This window comes from Ochlerotatus camptorhynchus, unplaced genomic scaffold (assembly GCF_037179485.1).
Source record: "Ochlerotatus camptorhynchus isolate MF236.1 unplaced genomic scaffold, CSIRO-AGI_Acam_v1.1 ptg000308l, whole genome shotgun sequence".
In the NCBI taxonomy this organism is placed as follows: Eukaryota; Metazoa; Arthropoda; class Insecta; order Diptera; family Culicidae; genus Ochlerotatus; species Ochlerotatus camptorhynchus.
In genome coordinates this window covers 730,361-757,227 of record NW_027040796.1, presented here as the reverse complement: position 1 = coordinate 757,227, position 26,867 = coordinate 730,361, and the positions used below count along the sequence as shown (strand labels likewise).

General features: G+C 37.8%; 1 protein-coding gene across 1 annotated transcript in view; it reads left to right on the top strand.

Moving 5' to 3' along the window:
- Positions 1-24,177, top strand: part of LOC135707337 (putative divalent cation/proton antiporter TMEM165) — a 30,422-nt gene extending 6,245 nt beyond the window's left edge. Inside the window, exons 3-5 of the mRNA XM_065229148.1 lie at positions 10,010-10,513; positions 23,075-23,363; positions 23,427-24,177. Of these exons, the coding sequence (XP_065085220.1) occupies positions 10,010-10,513; positions 23,075-23,363; positions 23,427-23,518 (885 nt within the window). The 3' untranslated portion in view covers positions 23,519-24,177. The remainder of the gene's footprint in view (positions 1-10,009; positions 10,514-23,074; positions 23,364-23,426) is intronic.
- The last annotated feature ends 2,690 nt before the right edge of the window (positions 24,178-26,867 follow it).

Below are 26,867 nucleotides of genomic sequence, written 5' to 3'. Positions count from 1 at the left end.
GTTCCGAGTACTTCCAGGACGATTAGATAGCTTCAGAATAATCCCATTAACTTAAGCAAATTTGCAGAGGCTTACAAGAAATTCCGTGGAATTCTGGGGTATTCCAAGAATTCTATGATTGATCCAAAAACGTCAGGGAATTTTGAATATATATATATCAGAAAATTTGCCGGATAACCTCAGGTAAGCATAGGTTAGTTCAGGGAGAATAAGTGAGCGTTTTTGATGGTTAGAATAACTAAGGAAAATTGTCGAAACTTCAAGGCAAATCAATTAATTTCAGTAAAGTTGCGGGTTCTTAAAATATACTGATCAATTTAGGGCTGTCTAGAGAATTGAAAAGGAAAGTCTAGACTATTGAAAAAGTTTTAAATTTGTGTCGATGATGGAAGTTTCAGGAAAATCATGAGAACTTTAGTGAAAATTTAAAAAAAACTAGGGGAATTTACGTATTCTCGGCAACCTAAGCAGCGACCTTTTTTTCTATAGCCTTTTTCTCTAAGGAACGCACACATATGCAGTAATGGTTTGTTTACAATCTTTTGCTGCCAGCTGCTCTAACAATTTCAGTCGAAAGAATTGTCAAAAACTGTTTTGAAACGCTTTTATAAAGCTCCAATCTTCTCTAGTGAGTCTAGTATTGTCGGCAACCAGTTTTTCTTCGGCAACCGTTCCATTTGAACTGCATGTAAATCTGCTGTTCTATTATCGGCAACTCAAAATCAGCTACAATTTTTAGTGCGTGTGTTTCATTTCAAGAAAACCTTGCTAGATTGCTTTTTCTCAGTGGTAAAAATATAGTCAAATTGAAGCTGAAAGCATAAAGAATCGTTTGCATGCATTCAGCGAAGTGTTTTCGTAAGAAAATCCAGTGAAAATAGTGTTTCAATTCGGGTTGCCGAAAATAGTCTGGCATGCCGAAGCCGTCATTTCCCCTACATTAATTTTTAAATTTTCCATGAAAATTGTGGGAGCACAAAAGTGCCAGAAATTTAGAAAAACTTCGAAAACTTCACAGAAGGACAGTGGTCTTCAGAAACATTTCGAGAACTTCATAGGAATCTTTGGAGGTTAAGGGGAGATCCGCAAACTTCAGGAATTTTTATGAACATTAGCAAAATGCGGGAGCATTTGAAAAAAAGTTTAGTAAGCTCCGAAAATTGGAGGAATTTCAGGGAGAGGTCAGTTCCATTAGTTTCAGAAAATTAGTGGAAAATTTAAAGCAGTTCCCAGATTTACAGAGACGTAAAAAATATAATAGAGGTCTTCGCATGAGTTCAGAAGTTCACTGAAGCTCAAACATTTTAAGGACGGTACAATTAAATTCAGCGCAGTACAACAAGCTTCATGAGAACTGTAAAAACGTTAGAGCAGTTTGGATAATTTAAGAAGAGAACAGAAAACCTCAGAGCAGTTCCGTTAACATTAGACAAGTCACATAAAGTTTAAAGAAATTTAGAGAACTTCAACGAATTGTTAAACCTTTAGAAGAAATTCATGATCGTTAGAGGAAACTTTAGGAAGTCCTATAAAGAATTTCAAGACAAATTCATTAACTTCAGGAAAAGTTTGGGAAGTTCTCAGAATAGTCCATTCTATATTCAATGGAAATTTCGATGAAGCTGTCCTTCGAACTCTATTTTCTTTTAGTTTTCCTCGTAATTACCTTGAAGTTCTCCACAATAAGACACCCTTTGGAAAGATTATCAGAATATTAACTGAATTCATTTCAGATTTCCCTTTGAATCTCACTCTTTCCCTTGGAATTCTACTCACATTGAAAGTCTCCTAAGAACTCATTGGCATTTTTTACACACAAATTCCTTAGATTTCTTCTCATAATTTGTTTGGCAAACTCTCCTGAATTTATTTTCCGAATTCCTTTGCAGATGTCCTGGAGTTATTCTCATATTTAATTGTGATCCTTCTTTTAGGATTTCAAAAATCCAAGAACTTAATTTGTTTTCTCCCACAAACTTTATGAAATTATCCTCAGAATGCCCTTGGAATTTTCCTTTGAAGTTCACAGGAGTTGTGCTCCTCAGAAATTGCTAAGAGTTTTTAATAAAATTTATTTTTAATTCAATTGAGGGTCACGTTTTGGTCACTATTTTTACAACTATAAGTCATTATTTAGTCACTTATTTCTTCAACATGGTCACTAGAATCACTATTTTTGACAGCAGTGATGGTTACCAGCCCTGAAATTGATAAATAGCCGATTTCTTTCCAATCTTTGATCCATAGGCCAACATTAGAGTCATTCCCCTATTTCATTGTTTTCTATAAGAAATTCCCATCTACATATTACCAATTCTGCCCAGTAGCGTTCGGCTTAGTGCCCTTTGGAATCAATCCAGTGGTCACCCTGAATACATCAAGAGAAGGTTTTGCAGACGAGTTATTAATTAAATTTTCGAACAAAGTTTGTTTCCCCAAATGCACATTTGAGTTTGAGTTTGGAAGTGCCCCAATTCACCCGTTTCTCCCCTTTATTTATAAACAACTACCTATTACCTACTGCTATAAAATGCAGTAAATGATAAGGTAGAAAGCAAAGGAAATCAACTTAAGCCTCTCCTTCCCATGGTGGCACAGCTGATCCATAAGTTTTTGGACCATCTCATGTTCGTCAATCTACCATTAAATAGTCAGTACTTTTTTAAACTTCTCCATGTGCTCATTATTCTCGTCCATATGTATTCTTGAGAGTTAAATTCATCAACTATTGAAAAACAATTAAAATACGATTGATATTTTTTAATGGATTCGACAACTTTTGTTCTAGCACCTTTTTCAAAAGCACATGTTTGCATCTCGAAACAACGAAAAAGCTTCTGGGAAGGAAAGGCTTAAGCTAATCTCACGCTGTGTAGACCAAACTAGACCCTTTTTTCCTCATTCTTCCCAAAACTCGTTTATCAATGGAATTGATAATAACTTTGAAAACAGCCACTAGCTTCTGGCGTAAAACTTTTTTAACTTTTTCATTTTTCATTGTATTTGTATTGTTCATTCAGGATATGTATAGATTATGATCCAAACAAAAACAGAATCATGAAAACGTTTCCATAGTCTTGAATTTGGTTTAGATATTGATATTTAAAACATTTGTCTATGTCTAAATATTCTTGATAATTTGCTTAAACCGGTTCGGAAGATTACTTTGACATTTTCTCAATAATTTCCTTAGAATCGTCCTAGAATTTCCACAAATTTCTTTCCATACTTTCCCTAGAATAATCTTGGGATTCTGTCTGATATTTTCTACATAGCACTCCAATATTTTTCTGTAGATTACTTTTGGAATTCGTTCTACAATTCTCTTAGAATTCCTAATCATTCTCACCAGAATTCCGTTTAACTTTCTCTCCAGAATACTGTTTTAAGTGCCCTGGTAAAAATCCTCAGAAATCCTTTGGTATATCTATCAGAATAAATACCTCGTTATTCTTCACAGAATTCCACAGGAAACCACTTCATCGTTTCCTTGGAGTATTGTTCAGAATTTTTTGATATTCTGATCATATTTTTGTTTTTAATCAACTTAATCATTGCATTGCCACTCATTCCTTAAAATTCTCCTCAGCATTCTCTATGATTTCTCCACAAAATTGCATTAGAACTTCCTTAGAATCACCTTGGAATTCTTTGTGGAATCCCTTGAAACTCTTCTGATAATTCCCTTGGAATACTCCTCCTACGTTTCTTTGTAATAATCAGAATTCCTTTAGATCTATCATCAGAATTAGGTTTTTGGAACTCTTGAAATTTCTTAGTTCTTCATAATTCTTTTAGAACTATCGTCATGATTTGATTCATTAGGAATTCTCCTCAGTATTCCTATAAAATTATCCTTTGAATTCCCTTTAAATTTTCTTGGAATCCTCCTTAAAATTCACCTGGATTTTTCCTCAGGATCTTTTTAAGATTCTCCTCACAAACGTCTTGGAATGTTACTCAGAACTGTCTGTGTATTCAAACTAACCCCAACTGGCTGGCAGTGATATTATGGAAGAATATCATCTGCAATTTCTCGTTTGCAGTAATTGCAGACAGTTTTAGGCCGGAAGCTAGAAGGTGATAGCTTTATTGCAGATCCAGGAACCCATTTCAGAATGCCTGGTAATTCACGTCCATTCAGAGGTTAAGGTCCTATGATAAGACTATGTGATTTCTTGGGCTGATTTTGACCGCCACCGTAATGGAAAATCTGCTCGAATTTACTTTCGACACACTTTGTTAAACTCCCCCTGTTTGCTGGTGTTCACACTGCTTGCACATGTTGAAAAAAATATCAATTTAGTAATCAAAAGTAAATACTTCCATCATGTATTACCGGAAAATTGCTCTAGGTAGGTGTATTAGCTTTTATTATTTTAAATAAAATGAAAAGGAGGAGGTGAAATTTGTGGAGTATGATATGGTTGCTCAGGAGGAACACCAGCAGGGATCTCGCTCATCTTGTCCTTCAAGAACTGTGATATGAAAACGAGGAAGGATTTCAAAACTCCACCATACCAACTTTCGACAAACTAGTGGGAAAAGTTCTCTATAGATCTACATGATTCTTTGAGTTCTGAAAATTTATGTTAAGAACTCATTCTGCATATTTCTCTGCAGTTTTGTGAATGTTTTCTGGTAAAATATATTTAATGATTAACAAACTTTCCTGAAGATACGCAGATTTCTCGCTAGTTCTGCAGATTTTTTTTGAAGTTCTGTTTTCTTCATAAGTTCTGCAAATTTCTCTAAAAATCTACAAAGTTTCTGAATCCCTGCAGATTTAAGATTCTTAAAGATCAACAATTAATCAGAGATAAATTTCTAATTATCTATAAACTTCTCGAAAGTTTTGTAATTTTCTCTTTAGATTTTCATGATTCAATGAATGTCAGCAAATATCTCTGAACATCTACACCATTCCGTAAAGTATTATAAGTTTATCTGGAAATTTTTGAGCTTCCTGGAAGTTTTAGAAAGATCTCTGAAGATCTACTATTTGTTCTGAAATTTTGCAAGTATCTCTGAAGATCAGCGAACATTCCTGAATTTCTGTAAACTTCTCTTAAAATCCAAGAATCGCAATAAAATACAGAAAATTTCTTTAGACATCTGCAGATTGTTCAGTAGATTTACGATCTACTCTCTGAACTCTTCTGAAGTTCCTCAAATTTCTGCAAATATCTTTAAAGTTCTGTAATGTTATCTGAAGCTCCATAGTTGTATTCTCAAGATCTACGAAAAAAAACCTTGAGGATCAATAAATTTCTCAGTTGATCTGCAAACTTCTCTGAAGTTTTGTAAATTCCTCTGTAGGCTCTCGGGGCTACTCTGAAGATCTGAAAATTTCCCTGAAGATCTTCTAAATTACCTTAAGTTCTCCAAATTTATCTGAAAATATTTGAGCTTCCTTGAAGTTTTAAATGTTTCTCTCCAAATCTAAAAATTTCTCTAAAATCGAATAAGTATTCTTTTAAGTCGCCGAATTTCCCTGAAGTTTTTTGAAAATCTACACACTTTCTTGAAGTTCTTCAAATTTATCTGAAGATCTATGACCATTCTTGTGATTTTTTCAGAAGTTATGAAATTTTTTCAAAGTTATGTATCTTTGTTCTGAAGATGTACGAACTTCACTGATGTTCAATAATTTTTCAGTAGATCTCCAAAATTCTGTGAAATTCTTTATATTTCAATGTAGATTCTTGGACTGAAGTTCTGATTTCTGAATTTTGATTTTTTTAACGGTTATCTGAAGATCTACGATCTCTCTTGTAAATTTTTCTGAATATGTGCAAATTTCTTGAAATTTCTAAAGATTTGTAGCTCTGTTTTCAAGATCTACGAACTACCCTGAAGCTCTACAAATTTCTCAGTAGATCTCCGAACTCCTCTGAAGCTCTAAAAAAAGCTTAGTAGGCTCTCAGACCTCTGTTGGGCATGCTTATTCTTATATAATACATGCTTCGTATTATATAAACACTGTTTTGTTGACCAGGCCATTACGGTATCTTTCGGCCAGTCACACTGGAGATTAAAAATCAGTCAAATCATACACAGGACAATATTGAATAGTGAAATCGGTTTACCTTTCTGCTGAATGCCATCAAAACAGAAATAATGCGTTCTTTAGCAGTTCAAATCCGTGAATTTTTTGAAAAAAAAATATGTTTTAACCTCACTTGCGGCTATTTTCGAATGAAAATTAAACACAAACCTATTCCGTTCGACAAATCAAACGTCAAATCTAATCATCATGTCGAAGAAGTGTGAACGCATCCGAACATTGCATCTGACAAAAATTATCGAGCAGTCCGCTCGAATCAGACCAACAAATCAGATCTAGATAGAGCTGGAATTAGGGCGTAACAGCTTTTGTAAACAATGACTTCTATCGATGATTTCTAGGAATCCAAGGCACGTCCACGCAGACCAACCTAACCATCAGATAGGGGAGGTCTTTCCCTACCCGATGAGGATGTTGGTTTGCGTGGGCGAGCTTTGAATTTCTAGAAATCACCAAGAGAAGACATTGTTTACAAAAGCTGTTAGGTCCTAATTCCAGCTCTATCTAGAGATAGTCTAAACGCACCTTTATTTTCACTAGCAATAAGCCCCGCATGTATGCATTACCGTTATCAAATGAATGTTGGTATTACATACACACTTCTTTCGTCTTTTTAAACCTGGCGCGTATTTTAAGCTGAACATTGCACAGTGGTCCAGAATGCAGATTTAGGTGGAAGGATAAGTTTTGAGCCTAAAATTAAAATGTTAGACTAAAAGTCTCTTCTACAAAGTTGTTCCTTATAGTTAAGCCCTTCATTTTATGATAATGGATTCTAGGGTGGTTCTTATTATCATTGAAATCCAAAATTTATTATTATTTTTTGTTTCAAGAAATTAAGGTATACATTCTTCGGCAAAGTTATAGCTGAGCTGGGGGTGACCCCGGCGTAGTGGTTAGCTACCATACCTCTCACGCCAAAGTCACGAGTTCAAATCTCACCCCCGGACAAGTCACGAATGACCCAAGAGCGTTAAAGTGACTATAATAAAAAAAAAAATATATATATATATATATATATATAGCTGAGCTAATTTCAAGCAACTTTGTTCAAAATAAGTTTTTTGCATCTCTTGAATTGACCGATTTGAAGCTATTTTCTTGAATCGAGCTAGGGTGTCTCTAAAAAACAGTTGTTTTGCTCTAGTTCTAGTTCTTATTTCAAATTTTACAGCAATGATGTCTTCAAATAAATTTGAGATTTGATGAAGGCGCAAATTTTTGCTGCACAGAGCTTTTTGAATGTTAATATCTCTGGTTGGGGCAAACAAACAAAAAAAGATTTTCACGGCATTTGAAAGGGGGTATGTTATTATCAATTATATGAAAAAATATAGAGGTATGTTTTTTTTAACTCGTATACAATCAATTTGAATTTATTAATTTTTTACTATAATTGGGTACATCAACAAGTTTTGCTATGAAAAGTGCGCCTTAAAGAGCTTTAACAGTCTTTTTAATTAGACTTTCATGAGAAACTTAACACCTTTGCTGAGAAATTTGAAATAAGAAAACTTGATAAAAAATACTGTTTTTTAGAGACACCCTAATTCAATTTAGGAAAATTGCTCTAAATCGGTCAATTCAAGAGATACAAAAAAGTTCTCTTTTACTTGCTTGATATCAGCACAGCTTTAACTTCACCACATAACATATGTGGAACTTCATGCAAAATAGATGATTAAAAGTTGACCCCTTTTTTGTGTTACCTCAGTGGTATAACTGGCATATTTGGACATCGATCTGTCAAAACAAAATTTTCGTGATATCGACACTCAGCGTTCATAAGGACCAATGTCGAAAACGTAAACTATGGCTTCTTTCGAAAATTTCTCGTAGTTCAAAGTCAATCAATGTAAGCCACCGATTCTATCGGATAGGAGGACTCTCGCGGTTTACTTGAGTGAGTTTTCATTCTCGAGAAATTCTCCGAAAAAGAATTGTTTACGTTTGCGGCATTGGCCCTTATGAAAGAAAAGCAGATATATGGTTGCATGCTCAGTAAGCATTGATGTTGACGGCGACTCTGCAACTCTTTACCACTATGGTAAAATCTCACAAGCATCTGAGAATCTGTGCATGAAGTCTAGTGAACTTTTTCTTATCTCTTCATTCCACCATGGTACCAGCAAGCCGCCGTTTTTTTAACGTAAAGATTGATAGTATCTTATGGAATTTTCGTAGGAGTGAAAGAATAAGAAAATGTTCACCATGTTTCACGGTCAGACTGATGTTTACTTGTGGGATTTTACGGATTATACCATAGGAGTAAAGAGTTACAGAGTGAACGAAAAGGCGAATTGTCAACTGTCAAGATAATGTGCAATGAGTGTAAAGAGGTGACGCCCAGATAATTTATCGTCTCTTTTGTTCCTTCGCTGTTTAAATGGTTGACAGAGTTTGCTGTTTGCAGCTCATTTGATAATGCGGCCATTCTTTTTTGGAATTTTCAAACGATACTGTTATTTTCAAGTCGATAAGAAGTCAATCAAGAGCGCTGTTAAACAGTAATTTAACTTTTTATAGATGCAATATTTCTTCGTCTCTTCGACCTGGTTGAATTGTATTGGATTGATTGCGGATGTTATATTAATGCAAACAATTCGAAGATATTGCTGCTGCTCTCTGGACTTAAAACTATATACACTTAACTCCAAATTTGCACAATAGTATTTTTTTCTAATACGAAACCTTATGAAATCAAAGATTGATGCAATTGGTTACAAAAAAAATTCAAAGAAAAGATGGTACAAACATTTTTATTCAAAATTTGCCTCAGAGAAAAAAAAATTGATAAAATTAACCCGCGCAAATTTAGAGTTAGCAGAAATGAACGCGTGGAGTCTCCAAACTTTTTTTGGCCATAATTACAGGAAAACAATACGTTTTGGTATCAAAATTGGGTTGTAAATAGTTGGGTGGCAGGTCATAATGCAAACGTAAATATTTTGCTGTGTGAAGCAAGGCGATGAATTTATTAAAGCTAGCTATATAATTATAAATAAAGAACGTAAATTGTTAAGGAAATACGAAGAGATAAGTTCAGGAGTACTAAGAAGACATACCATTATAAACACGCTATAATTATTTTAATAAAATTGACTACCCCCTTGATCCTCTTAATAATTTTACAGCTGGTATAATCAATTTGACAGATTGATGTCCTTCCATACCACTTGAAATCACTCAAATGGGGTCGATTTTTGATGATCGAGTTCCACATATGTTATGTAACTTTGCCCAAGAATCTATACCTTAATAAAAAAAAAAAAGATTTTTAATGTCAATGCTAATAAGAACCACCCTAGAATGCATTGTTGTAAAAATGAGGGCCTAACTATAAAGAACAACATTGTAGAATACACTTTTTGTCTTAAATTTCAATTTCAGGCTCAAACCTTATCCTTCCACGGAGGATTCCGTTAAATTTCTAATCAGATCTCCATTTGAATTCTCCTCGGATTTGTTTTGGAGTTTTCCCCCAGCAAATATTTTTTGCTTTATTTGCTAGTTTTAATTGTTTCGAAGATAACAAGGTAGTTCCCGAGACTTAATGTTTTGTTATGTTTCGATTTGTCTCATACTGAAAAAAAAATGCCTGACTACCACAAAGGGGATTGCCCTCTATGAGAAAAATACTATAACCAACAGCAAAAGCCTCGGGTAATTATGGATTGAAACTATTTAAATGTTTAATGCATGGTTACGATTTCAATGGGAAAGTAGCAGAGAACTTGATAGATATTAAATTGATGCATTTTGCTTGAAACTGTAAAATGATACAGTTGCTATGAATCGGCTTCCCACACGCGCAAAACGAAAGCATAGTATAGCACAACTTAGATACGCAATGTACTTAACGAACGATCTTTAAATCAATGTCTGTATTCCTGTATTCTCCCGGACCTTTTCCCATTGTATCTGCCGAATGCCCGACATCAGTTGATACGCTCGATGAACGGCAACCGCAAGGAAACGGTCGAGCTGGTTCCTCTCAACGACCAAACCAGTAGCAAGGCCCTCTCGTCGCCGGATCGTACCGTCGGTGGAAGCACCATGAATGGGTCACTCCATTCGCTCGTCTCGAATGGTCATCACGATCTGCCAGCGGCAAAGACGCACCACTTGCCGACGATTCGCATGTCCGCATCGGCATCGCAGCTGCAAGCATCGAATCATCATCTCCCCAGTCATCATCAACATCATCTCAGTGATAGTAGTAGTAGTATTAATAGAAGTAAGCATGGATCGTCGAAAAGTCTTGCCGTGACGATGGGTGAACAAACCGAGCAACGCCAGCGGACACGGTCCGGCATCGTGGCCAACGGAGGAATCAATGCGACCGGTGCGGGCACCGGCGCCAATGGAACCATCGCCACGGGACTGACCGATGGCGGTGATACTGCTGCGGTTGGCTCAACCGGGTCTATCAACCAAAGCAAACGGGTTAGCGAAATCTTCGAACTACGTCTAAGTGTAGCTCCATTGTGTTCTCTAACAGTATACCGGCATTGCTTTTCGTTTCTTTCTATTCTTTCTCACTTTCTTGTGCGTCCATTTTACGTTCGTTGTTCACCATTCACCAAATCCGTAATTTTGTTTTATTTCTTCCCGATTTACCTCATGTGGTTTAACATCTTTTACCCCCAAATAATCAACCACCCACCCACCATCTCCTAGTTGCCTGTGTGCGGCTTCATCTAGGCTCATTTCGTGCTGTTTGGCTCTCAGTATATTGTCACATCACATATTTATCCTGCTATCTACTTATATGCACGAATTTAATTTATTTTGCTACTTTGGCTATTAACCAGCATCGGCAAAATCTGGCATCATGGTTCTCTTATCTATGGTTTGTGCAAACTGTCACCTATACGATACGGATACAATTCCTCCAAATCCAAATACACGCACTCGCCAAACGAAGACCAGCTGATTTAGACCAGCGCACTCACACACTCTCCCATAAACACTTAGTAATCAGTAATCACATTTTAATACTGAATTACACATGCGGAACGACTTTCGGGAGCTAATGTATGGCAAGGTAGAGAGAATTTACCAGCGCACAACACCTTGTAGATGGATTAAGATAAGATGTTATTTAACGGCTGATGGAAGCACAAACACAAACAGACATTACTTTCAGGGATATAGGTTTTTTAAACGAATCCAATTTACCGGTATAAATAGATATTCTTATCCTACTTTGTGTTGTTCTTGAAGGGCTTCCGCAGTTATTTGTTAAGAGATTTATATGCCAACCACGGAATTAATTTTTTATATTCTGTGGCAAGCACAATGGTACTGGATGCCCAGGGAAGTCGACATCATTTTCAGCCCGGAAGATCCTCACTCACAAACTCACTCGGCGGATATTGGCGATTCAGGATCCAGTTTGGAGGCCCCCAGGCATGAATTATATACACTGAGGCAAATAAGCGTAAGAATTTCATAAGGCTCGACTTATGAACGACACATCAGGATCAACAATAGAAAAGGGCCCATCAGCATGTGTAAACAAACCGTTCCAAAGCCCTTTACTCACGAAACGAAGGCCACCCACGCAAACCAACACCATCATCAGATAGGGGAAACATCTACCTACACTACGGTGTCCCAAAATTGCACTATGTCTGGACATCTGGGGACTCACCCTCCAAATGATAGCTAAGGGTGTTACAAACAAAATTTTGTATGGCGGCAACTCTGGGAAATGTTGTTTAGAGGTCGCCCCGACGAGATTTTTGAAAAAAGTCCATTTTTCATAGCTATTATCCAATAAATATTTTAGTTCTTAAAATTTCAGTAAAATCTCACCCTTTTATATTTTTCGCAGATTCCCAAGGGTCAAAACTATAAGAGAAAAAATTGCTACGACATGTTCTGTGTCCAATTTGTTAGTTACAATTTTTCAAATTCTCTAAAATGATGTTTTTTGTTGTACATCACTGATATATGGGGAAAAATCATTTTTATTTAATTGTAGCTTGTTTAACAATAATTTCCGGGGAAAAACTGAACTACAAAGTCCCTGATTAATTGCTTTAGGTTGTCGTTCACTTTTTTTGACCACCGAAAGCAAATTATTCCCACTTCTCTCAATTTCTATATGGGGATTTTTATCACTTCCTACCAGCGGAACAGCACCATCTCTGTGGAAAATGGTCGAACAAAATGATTAATTGAAAGTTGTTGGGTTTCGTGCTTGAATCGAAAGTACCTGATGACGGCCAACTCCGACGGCAAACGGTTTCTGGGCAAATGCTTCCTCGCAATACCGGTGATGAGATCCGACTTGAGCTTGGTTTTTGGTGACATGATTTTCTTTTTTGGTTCTGCTTGCTACGGCAATCAAATGGTAACTAATAAATTGTGTGATCCCTCTCCGCTCATATATCCTCCTATTGAATTCTAGAAACTTCGAAACAAATGTTATCAAGTGATTTGCAACAAAGTAGGTGATTTGTATTTATCGATTTCAATGATAGTTTGATTTGCTGGTGGACATACTGTGGACAAACAAGTATTGAAATTCTGAACTTTTCTTTCCACAGTAAATCACGAATAACTTTTTAACGATTAAAAATGAGGTTAAAGTGTCTTCGGCAAAGTTTTTGCTTATAAAATTTCCCATATATCTGCTGCATTTGATTGATAATAGCGCTATGTTTGATACCCACTTTTGATGATTGAATGCAGTGATGTACAACAAAAAACATCATTTTAGAACATGCCGTAGCAATTTTTTCTCTTATAGTTTTGACCCTTGGAAATCTGCGAAAATTATAAAAGGGTGAGATTTCACTGAAATTTAAAGAACTAAACATATTTATTGGATAATAGCTAAGAAAAATGGACTTTTTACAAAAATATCGTCGGGGTGACCTCTAAACAACATTTCCCAGAGTTGCTGCCATACAAAAGTTTGTTTGTAACACCCTTAGCTATCATTTGGAGGTTGAGCCCCCAGATTTCCAGACATAGTGCAATTTTGGGACACCCTAACCTACACGATGATGGTGTTGGTTTGTGTGAGCGGCCTTCGATTTATGAGGAATGGACTTTGGAACGGTTTGTTTACAAATGCTGATGGGCCCTTTTCTATTGTTGATCCAGTCATTGGTCATTTCAGCTCAAGTGGGTGCAGAATTTTAAAAAGTTGTGGTCGATGTCACCGATTTGAGCCAAACTTAGCCAAAACACCTATTTTGGCATCCTGAACAAACGCCTTTTTTGATTTTGCTCTAAAGTGCCTAGATCCTTTTGGGAATTGTGCCATCGGCACGAGAATGAAATATTAAATCTGGATCAACAATAGAAAAGGGCCTATCAACATTTGTAAACAAACCGTTCCAAAGCCTTTTACTCACAAAGCAAAGGCCACCCGTGCAAACCAACACCATCATCGGATAGGGGAAACTTCCACCTACACGAAGATGGTGTTGGTTTGTGTGGGCGGCCTTCGATTTTAGAGGAATGGGCTTTGGAACGGTTTGTTTACAAATGCTGATAGGCCCTTTTCTATTGTTGATCAAGAAATAGCATTGATTTTTCACCAGAAAAGCTCAAAACTACCACTCACTCATCTGGTCATATCTGAAAAACTATTCGTCCAAATCATTTACCCTTTGATACACATCTAGTAAAAGAGTTTTCCAAAGTGTGGTGAAAATTTGAGCCATGGTGAAAATAAACCATTTTTGACAATTTTGATACCTGCCGGTAATCAGTATGTTTACTGTTGTTACTATAACAAAAACAAAATGTGGGTACACTTAAAAGAATCAAATTGACGTTCTAAGATCAAGAATAGCTTATTTGGTTATAGAGTAATCTCTTCTGAAAGTTGAAATTTTTAAAAAAATCTCGAAAATCCAGAGTTGTAGCCCAGCAGGGTCTAGACACTTTAGAGCAAAATCAAAAAAAGCGTTTGTTCAGAATGCCAAAATAAGCGTTTTGGTCAAGTTTGCCTCAAATCGGTGACATCGACCACAGGTGGTGTACCCGTGTACCCACTTGAGCTGGAATTACCCACATATGAATTTCATAAGCGTGAATTATGAATGACTTTCGTCTAACATGTGGTAGCTCTTATACGCCTATGACCATTTATTTTTTTCCAAGCCTTGAAAACGAGTGGTCAACGTAATCAACATGGGTCGGTTCCAGTCTGCTTCTTTTTATTTTTATTTTTTGTGTTATGATTATTTTTCATAAGGCAAATCAGTGAAATTCATACTGATTTTTTTGTGGCTAAAACGCTGTCCAGACTGAGTAGTTATAACATGTTATAACGGTTGTCAAATAATTACAACACAGAAACCACCATCAAGATAGCGCTATAACATGTTATAACTCTGAAGTCTGAACGTACTATAAAATTCATAAGTGTATCTTATGGAATTCTTACGTCCATTTGCCTCAGTGTACCGCAGGCAACCCAGAACTTTGCCAAACATTCGAAAGACAAAAAGCCGAATGGAGCAGTTCCAGGCAAAACAGCGGAAAAAAAAATCGAAATGACCTTCTCCGATTTGTATGAAATTTTGTGTAAGTGTTTATTATGAGCTATGATTCAATTTTTTGCTAAAATAACACGCAGAAAAAGGGTTTTTTGTTTCAGGGCCTAATGTATTTTGTTATTGATTCAAACATATTGCATCAATATTTCAACAAAACATATTTTTGAATCAACAAAATGGTTTTTAGAATCAACAAACAGATTATTGACTCTACAACCGGTTTGTTGATTCAAAAATATTTTTCTTTGAATTAACCAAATAATATATTTGAAACAATACCAAAAATATATTAGGCCCTGAGCCAAAAATATATCCATTTGAATTTAAAAATCATTTCTCTGTGTGAAGCCATTTTAGAACTTGTAAAATTTTCAAAATAGCGTCCTTGACATTTAAAAAAAAATGTAGCACGGAAACCGGCATTTCTGATCGAAATGACGCCTGAGACAAAGTTGTAGAGAAAAATAATGTCTTTCTAGGAAAAATAAACCGAAAAGTTTTAAGAAAAAATTCAATCAAAAAATAAAAAAAAACTCAAATATCTCGGAATGGTTTTGCCGGAGTTTTGTTTTTTTTTTTTTTTTTTCCAAAAAAGGTTTATGTAAAATGCAAACTTTTGCAATGTTCAAAACCATGGACACTGGTCGCGCACGGATAGGACCCGATTTTTACGTTGTGTGATAAAAGGAAATATTGAAACGAGAACGATTATTTGACCGTCCTGCCATGGCGGAGGTACGAGAACTATATAGACGTTAATATATTGTAACATATGGCAATGACAATGATACACCTTTTTCTTCGGCAGCCTTTCCATTTGAACTGCGTGTTAACCAGCTGTTCTATTATCGACAACTCGAAATCAGTCTTTTAATAATTTAAAGAAAAACCTGACATAACAGGTTTGCTCAGTCGTAAAAATGTAATCAGATTGAAGCTGAAAGACGAATGAATCGTTTGTATTCAGTCAGCGAAGTGTTATAATGGGAAAATACAGTGAAATTAACGTCTAAATTTTGGTTGCCGAAGCCGACATTTACCCTACTTAGGTTTTTAATTTTCACTTGAAATTACACTAAACCTTTTTTGGTACCTTTTTCCCAGAAAAAAAAAAATTTTTATCTACTACTTTGTCTCAAACGTCATTTCGACTAGAAGTGCCGTTTCCGTGCCACAATTTATTGAAAAAAGTAAAAGACGCCATTTTGTTAATTTTACAAGATCCAAAATGGTTGAATTTTAGCAAAAAAAAAAATCCCATAACAATCAATTATGCAAATTTTCATGCAAATCCGTGAAGGTCGAGTTTTCCTGATTTGTTGTTATTGTTGTTGTTTTTGTTTCAGCTTAAGGCTGATTCGTCTCCGACTACCGATTCTTCATTTGGCGTGGAACTGCTTAATGGACAAAAAGTCGCATGGACAAAGCGTCGAATGAACAAAAGTTTAAAACGAAATTTAAAGGGATTAAAGATCCAATTTTATTTAAAGGAAGCAAAGATCGAAGTAACAAAATGTCCAGCTAACACCACCACCAACTCTCGATTACTTTTTCAAGGGACGTATCTGCTTTTGTAAACAATGCATCTGATCGTCGATTTGGTGTAACTGGTAGCTCGCCCACGGACGCTAACACTACCATCAGATAGGGGAAATTTCCCCTTCCTGACAGTGGTGTTAGTATGCGTGGGCGAGCAACTAGTTACGCCTAAACGACGATCAAATGCACTGTTTACACAAGCATATACGACCCTTCGAAAAAGTAATAGATGATGTTGTTGGTTTGCGTGGGCGTACTTCGGTTCGCATGAATACATATGCTGTTGTGCCATTTTGAAAAGATACGCGAGAACTTATGTTTATTTGAAAGCTTATCAAACATGCTAACTTTTCTGAAATGGACACTTCAAAATTGACCAGAATCGTAATAGCTTTAGACCAATTTAAGTAAAATTTTTGAGCTTTTTTTTCAAACTGTATTTATGTGATTTGTGTATTTTCTGGACAAAAAAAAACTGTTTTGGATAAAAAGCTCAAAATGTTTACTAAAAATTTATGTTCTACGATTTTGATCAATTTTGAAGTGACCATTATGTCCATTTATGAGAAGCCAATTTTTGTGTTGGCGCTAGTCAAAATGGCCAAGAAAATCTCCTAAATAAAGAAAGATGAAGATTAAGATAAGATGACCAAATTGCAGCACAAACTTGGTTCATTGCCCCTAGCGAACATTTATGCAAAGATTCATGGAATTCCTAGCGTCCAATTTAAAAAAAGGGTTTGTCGATGTTTTTCAATAAATCCTAGCATGAAATGGCTCATACATTTGAAATGACGTCTAAGAAAAAGTTGTAAAAAATACACACTGAAAAAAATCACAAATTTTGGCAGAAAAATTAAAAAAAAAAACGATAACAAGAAAAGTGCATTTTTAAGATTTTTAAACTTATGTTTATTTGAAAGCTTATCATAAATGCTAACTTTTCTGATATTGGACACAAAAGGCACTTTAAAAATGACAAACATTTTAAATTTACGTGCAAAAACATTTTTTCTACACTATGATGGTTAAACCAGACCTAACAATTTTGTGTTTTACCAAACTTTTTAAAATCATGAAAATGAAAAAAAAGATGTTTTTACACGTTCATTCCCTTAAGAATCACTGCAAAAAAAAACACGGATGTTCTTAGATTTTTATATCGATTTCCAATATTTTTATAAAAATCAAAACGTGCCAAACAAATTTGTCTTTCGGCAACATATTGGGGGTGCAATAAAAAAAAACAAAATCGGCAGCGTTACGAAAAGTGGTCAGTTTTTGACCACTTATAACTCCGTCAATAGTGGATGGATTTTAATTGTGAACAAGCCAATTGATTGGAAATTTTCTTAAGAATCTAAAATAAACGCTTTATCAATTTTCAATAGGTCACACAAATGTCATCGATTGCCTGAAAAAAAACCAAAATTTTAAAATCGAATTCCTTCCTGTCTCACCGAATGGTGCTTATTCAATCACCGTGTGTGGTGGTGTCCGGTTGGTCGTCATTAGCAGTAGCAGCAACAGTACTTTCGGCGCGTGGCGTTGAACATTGTTCTCCAGTACACAACGAAAGGCTGCTCGCAACCAGCGAGCTCCAGCTCACATGAGCGTCCATTCACCGAAGAAGGATGAAGAAGCCGCACCGTTACTGATCGGATTCAGTAGCTCTTCGTGAGTCGCTGTTGGCCATCTATGCCACTCCAAACAACATACAGCCCGCCAGCCTCATCTGTGTTGAACACCCTAATACCAACCATCACGACAAAAAGGATCCTTTTCAGGACCATCTTAAATTTGTTAAAGAGTATTTTCTGGGCATTCGTCAAGGTCATCAATCAGATGTCAGTTCATATAAGTTTAAATCTAACATACCATGTATTTTTAAGGCAACATTGAGGGTCGGGGCATGAAAGTGGTTTGATTTTGATCCAGAGATGATGGATTTTATTCTTAACTAGCTGAGTGTGCCCGGTCTTGCTCGGGATTCAATATTAGCTTGAGTTTATGCGCCGATTTAAAAAAAAGCATGCTATATTGTACGTAGCCCCCCCCCCCTATTATCTAAGGGGCTACCCCCTATGATTATCTCCTTACACCCCCACACTCGCCCCCACATGCCTAATTTGGTTCCATTTGCTTGATTAGTTCTCGAGTTATGCAGAAATTTCTGTTTCATTTGTATGGGAGCCCCCCCTTACAGAAGGGGGAGGGGTCTCGAACCATCATAAGAACCTTCCACGGCCCCAAAAACCCCTGTATACAAATTTTCACGCCAATCGGTTCAGTAGTTTCCGAGTCTATAAGGGTCAGACAGACAGACAGAAATTCATTTTTATATATATAGATAGATAGATATGCCAATCGATAGGAAATTTTTCTACAAATCTGTTAAAATTAAGACTTTATCAATTTTCAAAAGATCGCTATTGAAAATTGCACGAATGTGCAACTGTTGCTATGATAATTAAAATTATCACCGTTTGCTTGCGAAAAGCGCTTTCCCTAACACAGATTTCAAAGTCGAATTCCATCTGGTCTTGCCGAACGGTGTTTATTCAATCGTGTGGTGAGTGGTGGTGTTCGGTCGTCATCTCCAGTTCACAACGAAAGGCTCCCCGCAAGCAGCTAGCTATCAAGGCTGCCCTCAAGAGTCCTCGATTCACCGAAGAAGTAGGAAGAACCTGCACCGCTACTCGGATGCAGTTGCTTGTCGTGAGCCGCTGTGGTCCATCTATGCCACGCGCGTCACACTCGTTTCAAACAACATACAGCTCGCCAGTCTCATTCCGTTCTTGCAAATGCAAACACAATTCTGCAAAGTTTTATTCAAATCGGAGAATGTCGAGTTATATTTTTTTTCCTATTTGGCCTGGAACTAACACAAATTGGACACCCTCAGAAGTGCAAAAAATCGGAAAAAGGAATCGATGGTTTCAATAGTTCTAAACCAGTAGATTAAAGTAAGTACAGTGATCACCATACAACTCGATATTGAAGGGACCATCGAGTCATAAAACAACAATCCCATAGAAAATTACCATCGCAGTAGCCATGAAATTCATGTTTACTATGGTTCTATAACTCGATATCGAGTTAGTGCACATCGAGTTGTGGAGAGTTGAATGTAGTGTAAATATTTAAATAGCCTAAACCCTCAAATCCATCCGTACCCTTTCGTAGTCTAAACCTTCACAGAAAACTCTAAAAAGTGGTTTTCTCGAGGGGTAAGTCACTCAGAACATTGGGCCGAAATTAGATTCGGGACAATTTCGTAGGCATTGGATTGTTATAAATAGAATAGGAGCACTACTGGACAACTGTCATTGAAGCTGTTCACAACATTAAGTGCTGTCTGAATTTCACAAATTTCATTTCATTATTTAGAAACTCATTTAACTCAATTACTCATTAATGAGTAGTTGTGACCCACAAATTAGTATCACTCATTCAATAATGGGTAACTGATGCTTATGAATGGGTAATGAGCAAGGTAATGAATTAATGAGTTAAGCCTCTATTCTTCAAAATGGGTGAAATACTACTCATCAGTGGATATTTTAAAGTAAGTGTGTGGTTGATGCATTTGTAAAAAACGTCAACTGAAGGTTGAACACGAAAACAATCCGGACACGAAAATCTTGTTGGGGTTTAAAAATGCGTATTATTTTTCATAGTTCAATGTAACAGCTATATATTAGTAGGTATTATGCTTATTGTAAGCTTCAGTATTCCTTCTTACCATAGGCCATTGCTCGTACTTTTCATCGTACACGGCCCATCATCTTTTGCACGAGTCCTGTTCCCACTTGTGTGGCTGCCAAATTCCATTGCCGCTTGAAATCCTTCAGTTCAATTACAGTTCCACCCTTTTTCTTCAGTATGTGCTTCACAATTGACCAGTATTCCTCAATTGGCTGGATTCATCTCCTTGGAAACCACTTGGCAACTGCATATTGCTTGTCAGACAAGGAACTTTTTGAGGAATTTCGACTTATTTTTGATTTTACATTCTTCTGGTCAACCGAGGTATACAATTCATGTCCATGAATTTGATCGAAAACTACCAGGAGCGGATGGACCAGGATTTTCGTTTTGAGCGTGGCTCCGGTGAAGCCATGATGTAAACAAATGAACTTATCCTAACAACCAATGCCTACTGTGATTCTATACACTCTTAGTTTGATTCAGTGAAATTCTGAAAAAAAAAATTACGCAGAAAATGCTTTAATGGCAGCGTTTTTAAAGTGTCCAGATTTTTTCGTGTTCAACCTTTAACATCAAAACATGACATTGTGAGTTTGATCCGTTTGATCCTCGGTTCGAGTGGTAATCATAAATACTGAAATGACAGAATACACTTAGAACTGATAGAAATACCTTCACGTAAGAAAAATACACTTTTATACACAGAAAATATATTATTTTATACACAGTAAATATATTATATCCAAAAAATGCAACATAATACAACAGAGAACAGACGTCCAACTTCGGTCAGAAACTTGTGTAAAGATAAGTGGGAACATCGCCGTTACGTGGCGCTGGCATCTCCTGACTTCATCTACAAATTTTCCACTTTCGACCAATTTGACGCTCGATACATTTTCTGTTGAAAATTGCCACTTGGCGCTACCAGCACCTCGACCAGCATCTAGTGTAAATTGTGCAACGCTAGCGCCATCAGGTTGTCAAAGAGGGTTTTTAAGTGGGGAAGTCGCGTTAGTGGCGCCTAAGTCGAATAGAAATCTTTACACTAGTTTTTAGATAAATTTTATTCGAGCCTCAACGTCTGTTCTCTGTGATAATAGGTTTTTTGATAAACATACTTTAATACGTGCATCAATACGTTGCACAGTGGAACCATTATGTAAAAAGACGGTCACAATCCTTTTCTCGCTTTTCTCGATGCTTTGGCGTTTATGTGTCTTCAAAGAAGTTTATTATAATGTTATTCTGCCTCTTTTGAATAATGCATGTACACTTAGTAATACACTTAGAAAAACTAACTTTTTGTAATCACAAGATAATGTGTTCATGTCTTAGACAAAGTTGCAGAACTATGAATTTCATTAAACTTAGTTGAATAGACCAAGTTTCTACGTCACAAGTCTAGCGAGATATAAATGGATTTTTGTCAGGACTAACTTAAAAGCAGTTTTTTTTTACTTTTTTGCATCATAAATCTTAACTAATCGATTTGACATGTTCTGCAAAGTTTTCAATATCATTAAAATGCACAACTTTTCTGAAAACACCAATATTTAAATTCGCCTCATATGCTTTGTAAAGCGGTTTTAAAGCAAAATTTTGCCAATTTCGAAGTTTTAATTTCTCTGAAAATGGCAGTTTTTTGCAGCCAAAATTTACGTTGTCTTACTATGCGTTGGCTTGAATCGAAAATACACTTGTGAAACGCCCTTCAATCTTTTCCTAAAACTTCGTCGAAGACGTCATTTTGGTTTGATGGATCTATGATGTTGAAAATATCAAATTCGCCAGATTCAAAATGGGTGATTTTTAGCTCAAATGTGAATGATTCACCATCACAAACAAATATACAACGTTTCATACAAATCGGGGAAGGTAGAGTCTGAAATTTTTTTCTTACTAGGGGCAGGAGGGGCATAGTGAACAGATAGGGCATAGTGAGCATTCCGCACTTTGGCTCTGGATCTCCAGCTGAATGAAACAAATCAACTGGTAGTAGGTTCAATATCATTATGATATTGATCCTAACACCAACCAATCTGTTCCGAACGGCCGGAAGACCAAGCTGGGGCATGGGATGCTCACTATGCCCCACCTGTTCACTATGCCCCTCTTACCCCTATTTGGCTTGAAAATGTTCAAAGACGAATCGCAGTTTCAGCTCATCAGCTCACTGCTCAGCTCCGGAGCCGAATCGCTGAACTGAACGATTCACCGGGAGCTGTTTTCTTTCCCAAGGCTCAGCTTATTGGATCTTTTCTATCCTTCCATTTACCTAACCGAATGTTTCACTGGGAGCGAGTTTCCGGAAATTTTTCTTTCCCTAGACTCGCTCAGCTCATCGGATCTTTTCTATTCCTCCACGAATACGACAGGTACTAAGGCTGTGTTCCATTTGGTGAATTTTCACTTAAAATTGATACAAATGGACAATTTAGGTGTTTGCCAAAATTGATTCCTTGTCTGTCAGAAACAAGTTTGCTACAATAGCAGGGCTATTTGAAAAATTTCCATCTCACAAATGAAGTGAAAATTCACCAAATTTAACACAGCCTAAATTGGTATATACAAATTGGGTGGGTCTTCCGCTCACTTTAGTGAATCGCATCTTTTGAACAGCTCGTGAATGGATCGCGTATCTTCGCAGCTGCCTGAGGTGCAATGTTTCTGTTTCTAGCATGCAGATTCTTAGAAGAAAATAATGGTGTATTCAAACAACTTAAGTTGCTCGTACGGAACGTCGCAACCCAAGTAAAAAACTTACATCACTAAAAGTTGCAGCAGTCATCTACAAATTTCAACAACCGATATGGAACAAATGGTGCTGATAGGGAAGCATGTGCGTTCGCAAAGATACCCTTTCTGGCATCCATGCTAAGGACTGTAGGCGTGGCTCAGGAGCCTGTTAGCTTTTTATTATGTCCCTAATTTTATTGCCAAATCTATTTATTTTAGTTACAAATCCAAGGACATCCACATACACAAATACACCACACGAATATTAATTTGGTTTAGGATCCTTGTTTTGTTATCTTCATTCCTGTGCTTTTTAATATGTTCCTACTACTGTTTATTGATTTAATTTGCGTTTTTTTTTGTTGTGGCTAATGCTTTTTATTAAATCCCGCCAGCTTTAAGTAGTGCTTCCTTTGTTCTGCTCTTTAAAGATTCATCTAACGTTATCATTGTTCTCTTCCCTTGCGTTTTTGTACGTGTTTGCAACGATCAGCTGGAGCGTGAAACGACGGCTACCGTCGTCCAGGATGCCGAAACGGGCGTAATCCGCAAGAATAAAAAAAGTAGTGCGTGGAATCTTTTGCTAAGAATCTTAATGCAGGCCTTCACGATGACCTTCCTGGCCGAATGGGGCGACCGGTCCCAACTGACCACGATCATCCTGAGTGCTCGCGAAAATGTATACGGTGTCATCCTCGGTGGCATCATTGGCCATGCGATCTGTACCGGGTTGGCCGTGATAGGAGGTCGGATGATTGCGCAGAAAATCTCCGTCAGAACTGGTAAGGATCCCTGATGATTGAACGTCCACGAGGTTCTCTAATTTCGTATATTCTACTTTTCAGTGACTCTCATTGGTGGTGTCGTTTTCCTACTGTTTGCTGTTAGTGCACTGTTCTTCAGTCCAGAGGAGGAACCGGTCAAAGTGTCGCCTTAACGTGAATGATTGATAACCCCAGCCGAAAACTGACCATTCTTAGCCGTACCGTATTTACTTTAGTTAGGCAAGATTTGTTTTTATCACAGGCACCCACCCTCACAGACACCCAACGCAACCACATCCTCACAGTGTATCCTATAAGTTTGTTTTCATTCATCAGACACTAAATGTGAATAGTCCATCGTTGGCAGAAAGTAAGAAAAGATATTAATTTTTATATTAGTTTCACTTGAGAGAAAGCTTACGTCTCTATAGTGGACTGCTTTTGTATCATGGAAAAAAATAAAGTTTAGCAATCCTGCAATCAGGCTGTTTGAAGCATGAACCAATAAAATGGTTATAAGATAAGTTCAATGTATGTTGGATAGTTAATATTAGATTGCTATCTCAACAGCTAGTGTGAATCGTATTCTAGGCCGTATGTAGCTAAACTGATAGGGAATTGTTCGCTGAATTGGATTGCGTGGTTACAAACCGAGGATTCTAGAACAGGTTCAATTTCAGTTTAGTTGCGTATGGCCAAAGCGATTCGATTATGTGTACAGGAAACTGGAAACAGGAATGGGTTAACTAAAAGCTCTGGAAGCACTGAAGATGTATTATTATGCAACTTTGATTAGAAAAGATGTGAGAATAAATTACTATTGAGAAATTTCGACGGTTAACGATATTAACTGATCCGAAAGTCCAGTGCGATATTTCTAAGTTTAATTGCTCGGTGTGGTTAGAGGATGTTTGTAATTAAATCAAATTGTAAATAGACAGGGTATCGACTACCTGGAAAATCGGGTAATCTAAGGGAATTCAGTTTTTGACCTGGAAACTCAGGGAATCTCAGAGAGATTTTGTATTTGGCTTTCAACGATATCAGTTCAGCTCGTGCTGTGCTCTGTGTGAGCAGTTTGTTTTCCCTTGCTTGCTGCGAGCTGGCGTTCCGCCTCCCGGACATTTGCTTGTCGAATGTTGTCGACGTTGTGTTTCAGAAATGCAATCAAAGTGTGCCGTGTCCTCTGGTTTTCGGTCACTGGAGTTGTCTGTTCTGATTTCGGTGCTGGTCGCGGGTTGATTCGGCCGGTGAGGAGCTGGCGCTGCATCTTACAGACTGGGTACTGGCGAACTGAAGCCGTTGTGTCGCGTGTGATTGGTGATGGAAAGTGAATGCAGTCCTTTTTTTCTCTGCTGAAGTCCCTCTAGTTGGAGCAGAGTGTGTTTCGTGGTTGATGAAGGTTTACGCTGCTGTGTGAGGAACGAAAGGCGAGAGTGCTGTCTTTAACACCGGAGCTCTTCGAAATCATCGTAATGTCATGGATTCCTTTGCAACATCGGGTGCGATCTTTTAACTTTCATTCCATTATTATATGAAACATTTAGCTGATGGGGATGGGATGGTCCACCAGGGCACCCGATTGATGCGAAATGGATGGGAAGAGTGGAAATGCCCACTGCCTGTCTTTAACATTTCGTGAAAAGAGGGCGGGCTCTTCTTCCCACTCATTGGTACATTCTCCTGTTGGATGGCCTGTTTTTTACCGGTTGTATGATCCTGTTGTTGGAAGGAGATTCTCATTTATCCCGTTGATGCACTTGGGCGATGTTGCCCACGGATTCACCCAAACCGTTTTTGGCCCTTCATACAATGGCAGGTTGTGTACAATTAGAGATTATTAAACTTGATCAAGTCGAACAACGAGGATAGTCCACAGTCTACCGATAGTGAGTAGTAGTTCCATATCATCATCAAATGAATACCCTCGAGGCCCTATCAGAGACGTGTTGAAAACCCGCGAGCTCTGCTATATGCAGTCGATTTATGTGTTTCTGCAAATATCTAGATCTAGTATAAAAATTTAATTCCTTTGACTTTTGTCTCTTTTCATTAGTTTTTGTTTGTCTTGTCGGGGGCGGGGACGGGGGGTCTCGATGAGTCTTATCGTCACCCACTGGTCACCATAGCCGGTCGAACACCAGACGAATTTAGAACCGCACTACTGATATTGCATACTGATTCATACTGATATTGCAGATGACTTTCTTCCATAATACCACTGCCGGCCAGTGGGGGTTAGATTGAATACACACACATCCTGCACCGTATAGGCCAATATGCTTGCTGGATACTGTCGGAAAGCTCTTGGAGAGGATCATCCTGAACAGGCTTTCGAAATGCACGAAGAGTGAACACGGTTTGTCGGAGAGGCAGTTCGGATTCCGGAAAGGGAGATCGACGGTGGATACAATTCGGACAGTGATTGACAGAGCCGAGAAAGCTTCCAAACAGAAGCGGAGAGGAGATCCATACTGCGCCGTGATTACGATTGATGTGAAGAATGCATTCAATAGCGCCAGCTGGAAGGCCATCGCCAAGGCGTTCCATAGAACGAGGGTTCCAGTAGTAGTTCTAAGTAGTTACTTCCAGAAGCGGGTTCTGGTCTACGAGACAGACACGGGGCAGAAATCGCTTAGGATCACGGCGAGAGTTCCATAAGGCTCCATTCTAGGTCCCACGCTGTGGAACGGAATGTACAATGGCGTGCTGACGCTCAAGCTGCCCGATATCATCTTGACGGTAACAGGTGAGACCCTTGAAGAAGTGGAAATGCTGGCAGCCGAGGCGATAGATACGATTGGTAACTGGATGCAAGGAGCAAAGCTACAGATAGCCCACCACAAAACAGAACTGATGTTGATCAGTAACTGTAAAGCAGTGCAGTGGGCAGAAATAACCGTTGGAGAGCACACCATTGTTTCAAAGTGCGTGCTGAAGTATCTGGGAGTGCTGATCGACGACCGGCTAAATTTTAACAGCCACATCTAATATGCTTGAGAGAAGGTGGCGAAGATCATCAACGCAATAGCCAGAATCATGCCGAACAATTCTGGTCCAAGCAGCAGCAAGAGGCGTCTTCTGGCTAGTGTGTCCTCATCGATACTAAGGTACGTCGCTGAAAACGAAGCAGAACCAAAGGAAATTGAGCAGTACGTTCCGGCTCATGGCCTTGCGAGTCGTGAGTGCGTTATCACCGGTATGATCCCAATCGGCATCACCTTGGCGGAGGGTTACGAGTGCTATATGACGAGAGAAACCAAAGGAGTACGAAAAATGGTGAGAATGGTGTCGATGGCTAAGTGGCAGCAGGAGTGGGATGCAACAGAGAACGGTAGATGGACACACAGGCTAATACCGATTCTTTCGACCTGGGTGAACAGGAAGCATGGAGAAGTCAACTTCCATTTGACGCAGTTCCTGTCTGGTCATGGCTGCTTCAGGAAGTACCTGCATCGGTTCGGACACACAACGTCACCCTTCTGTCCGGAGTGTGGGAATGTTGAAGAATCACCAGAGCAC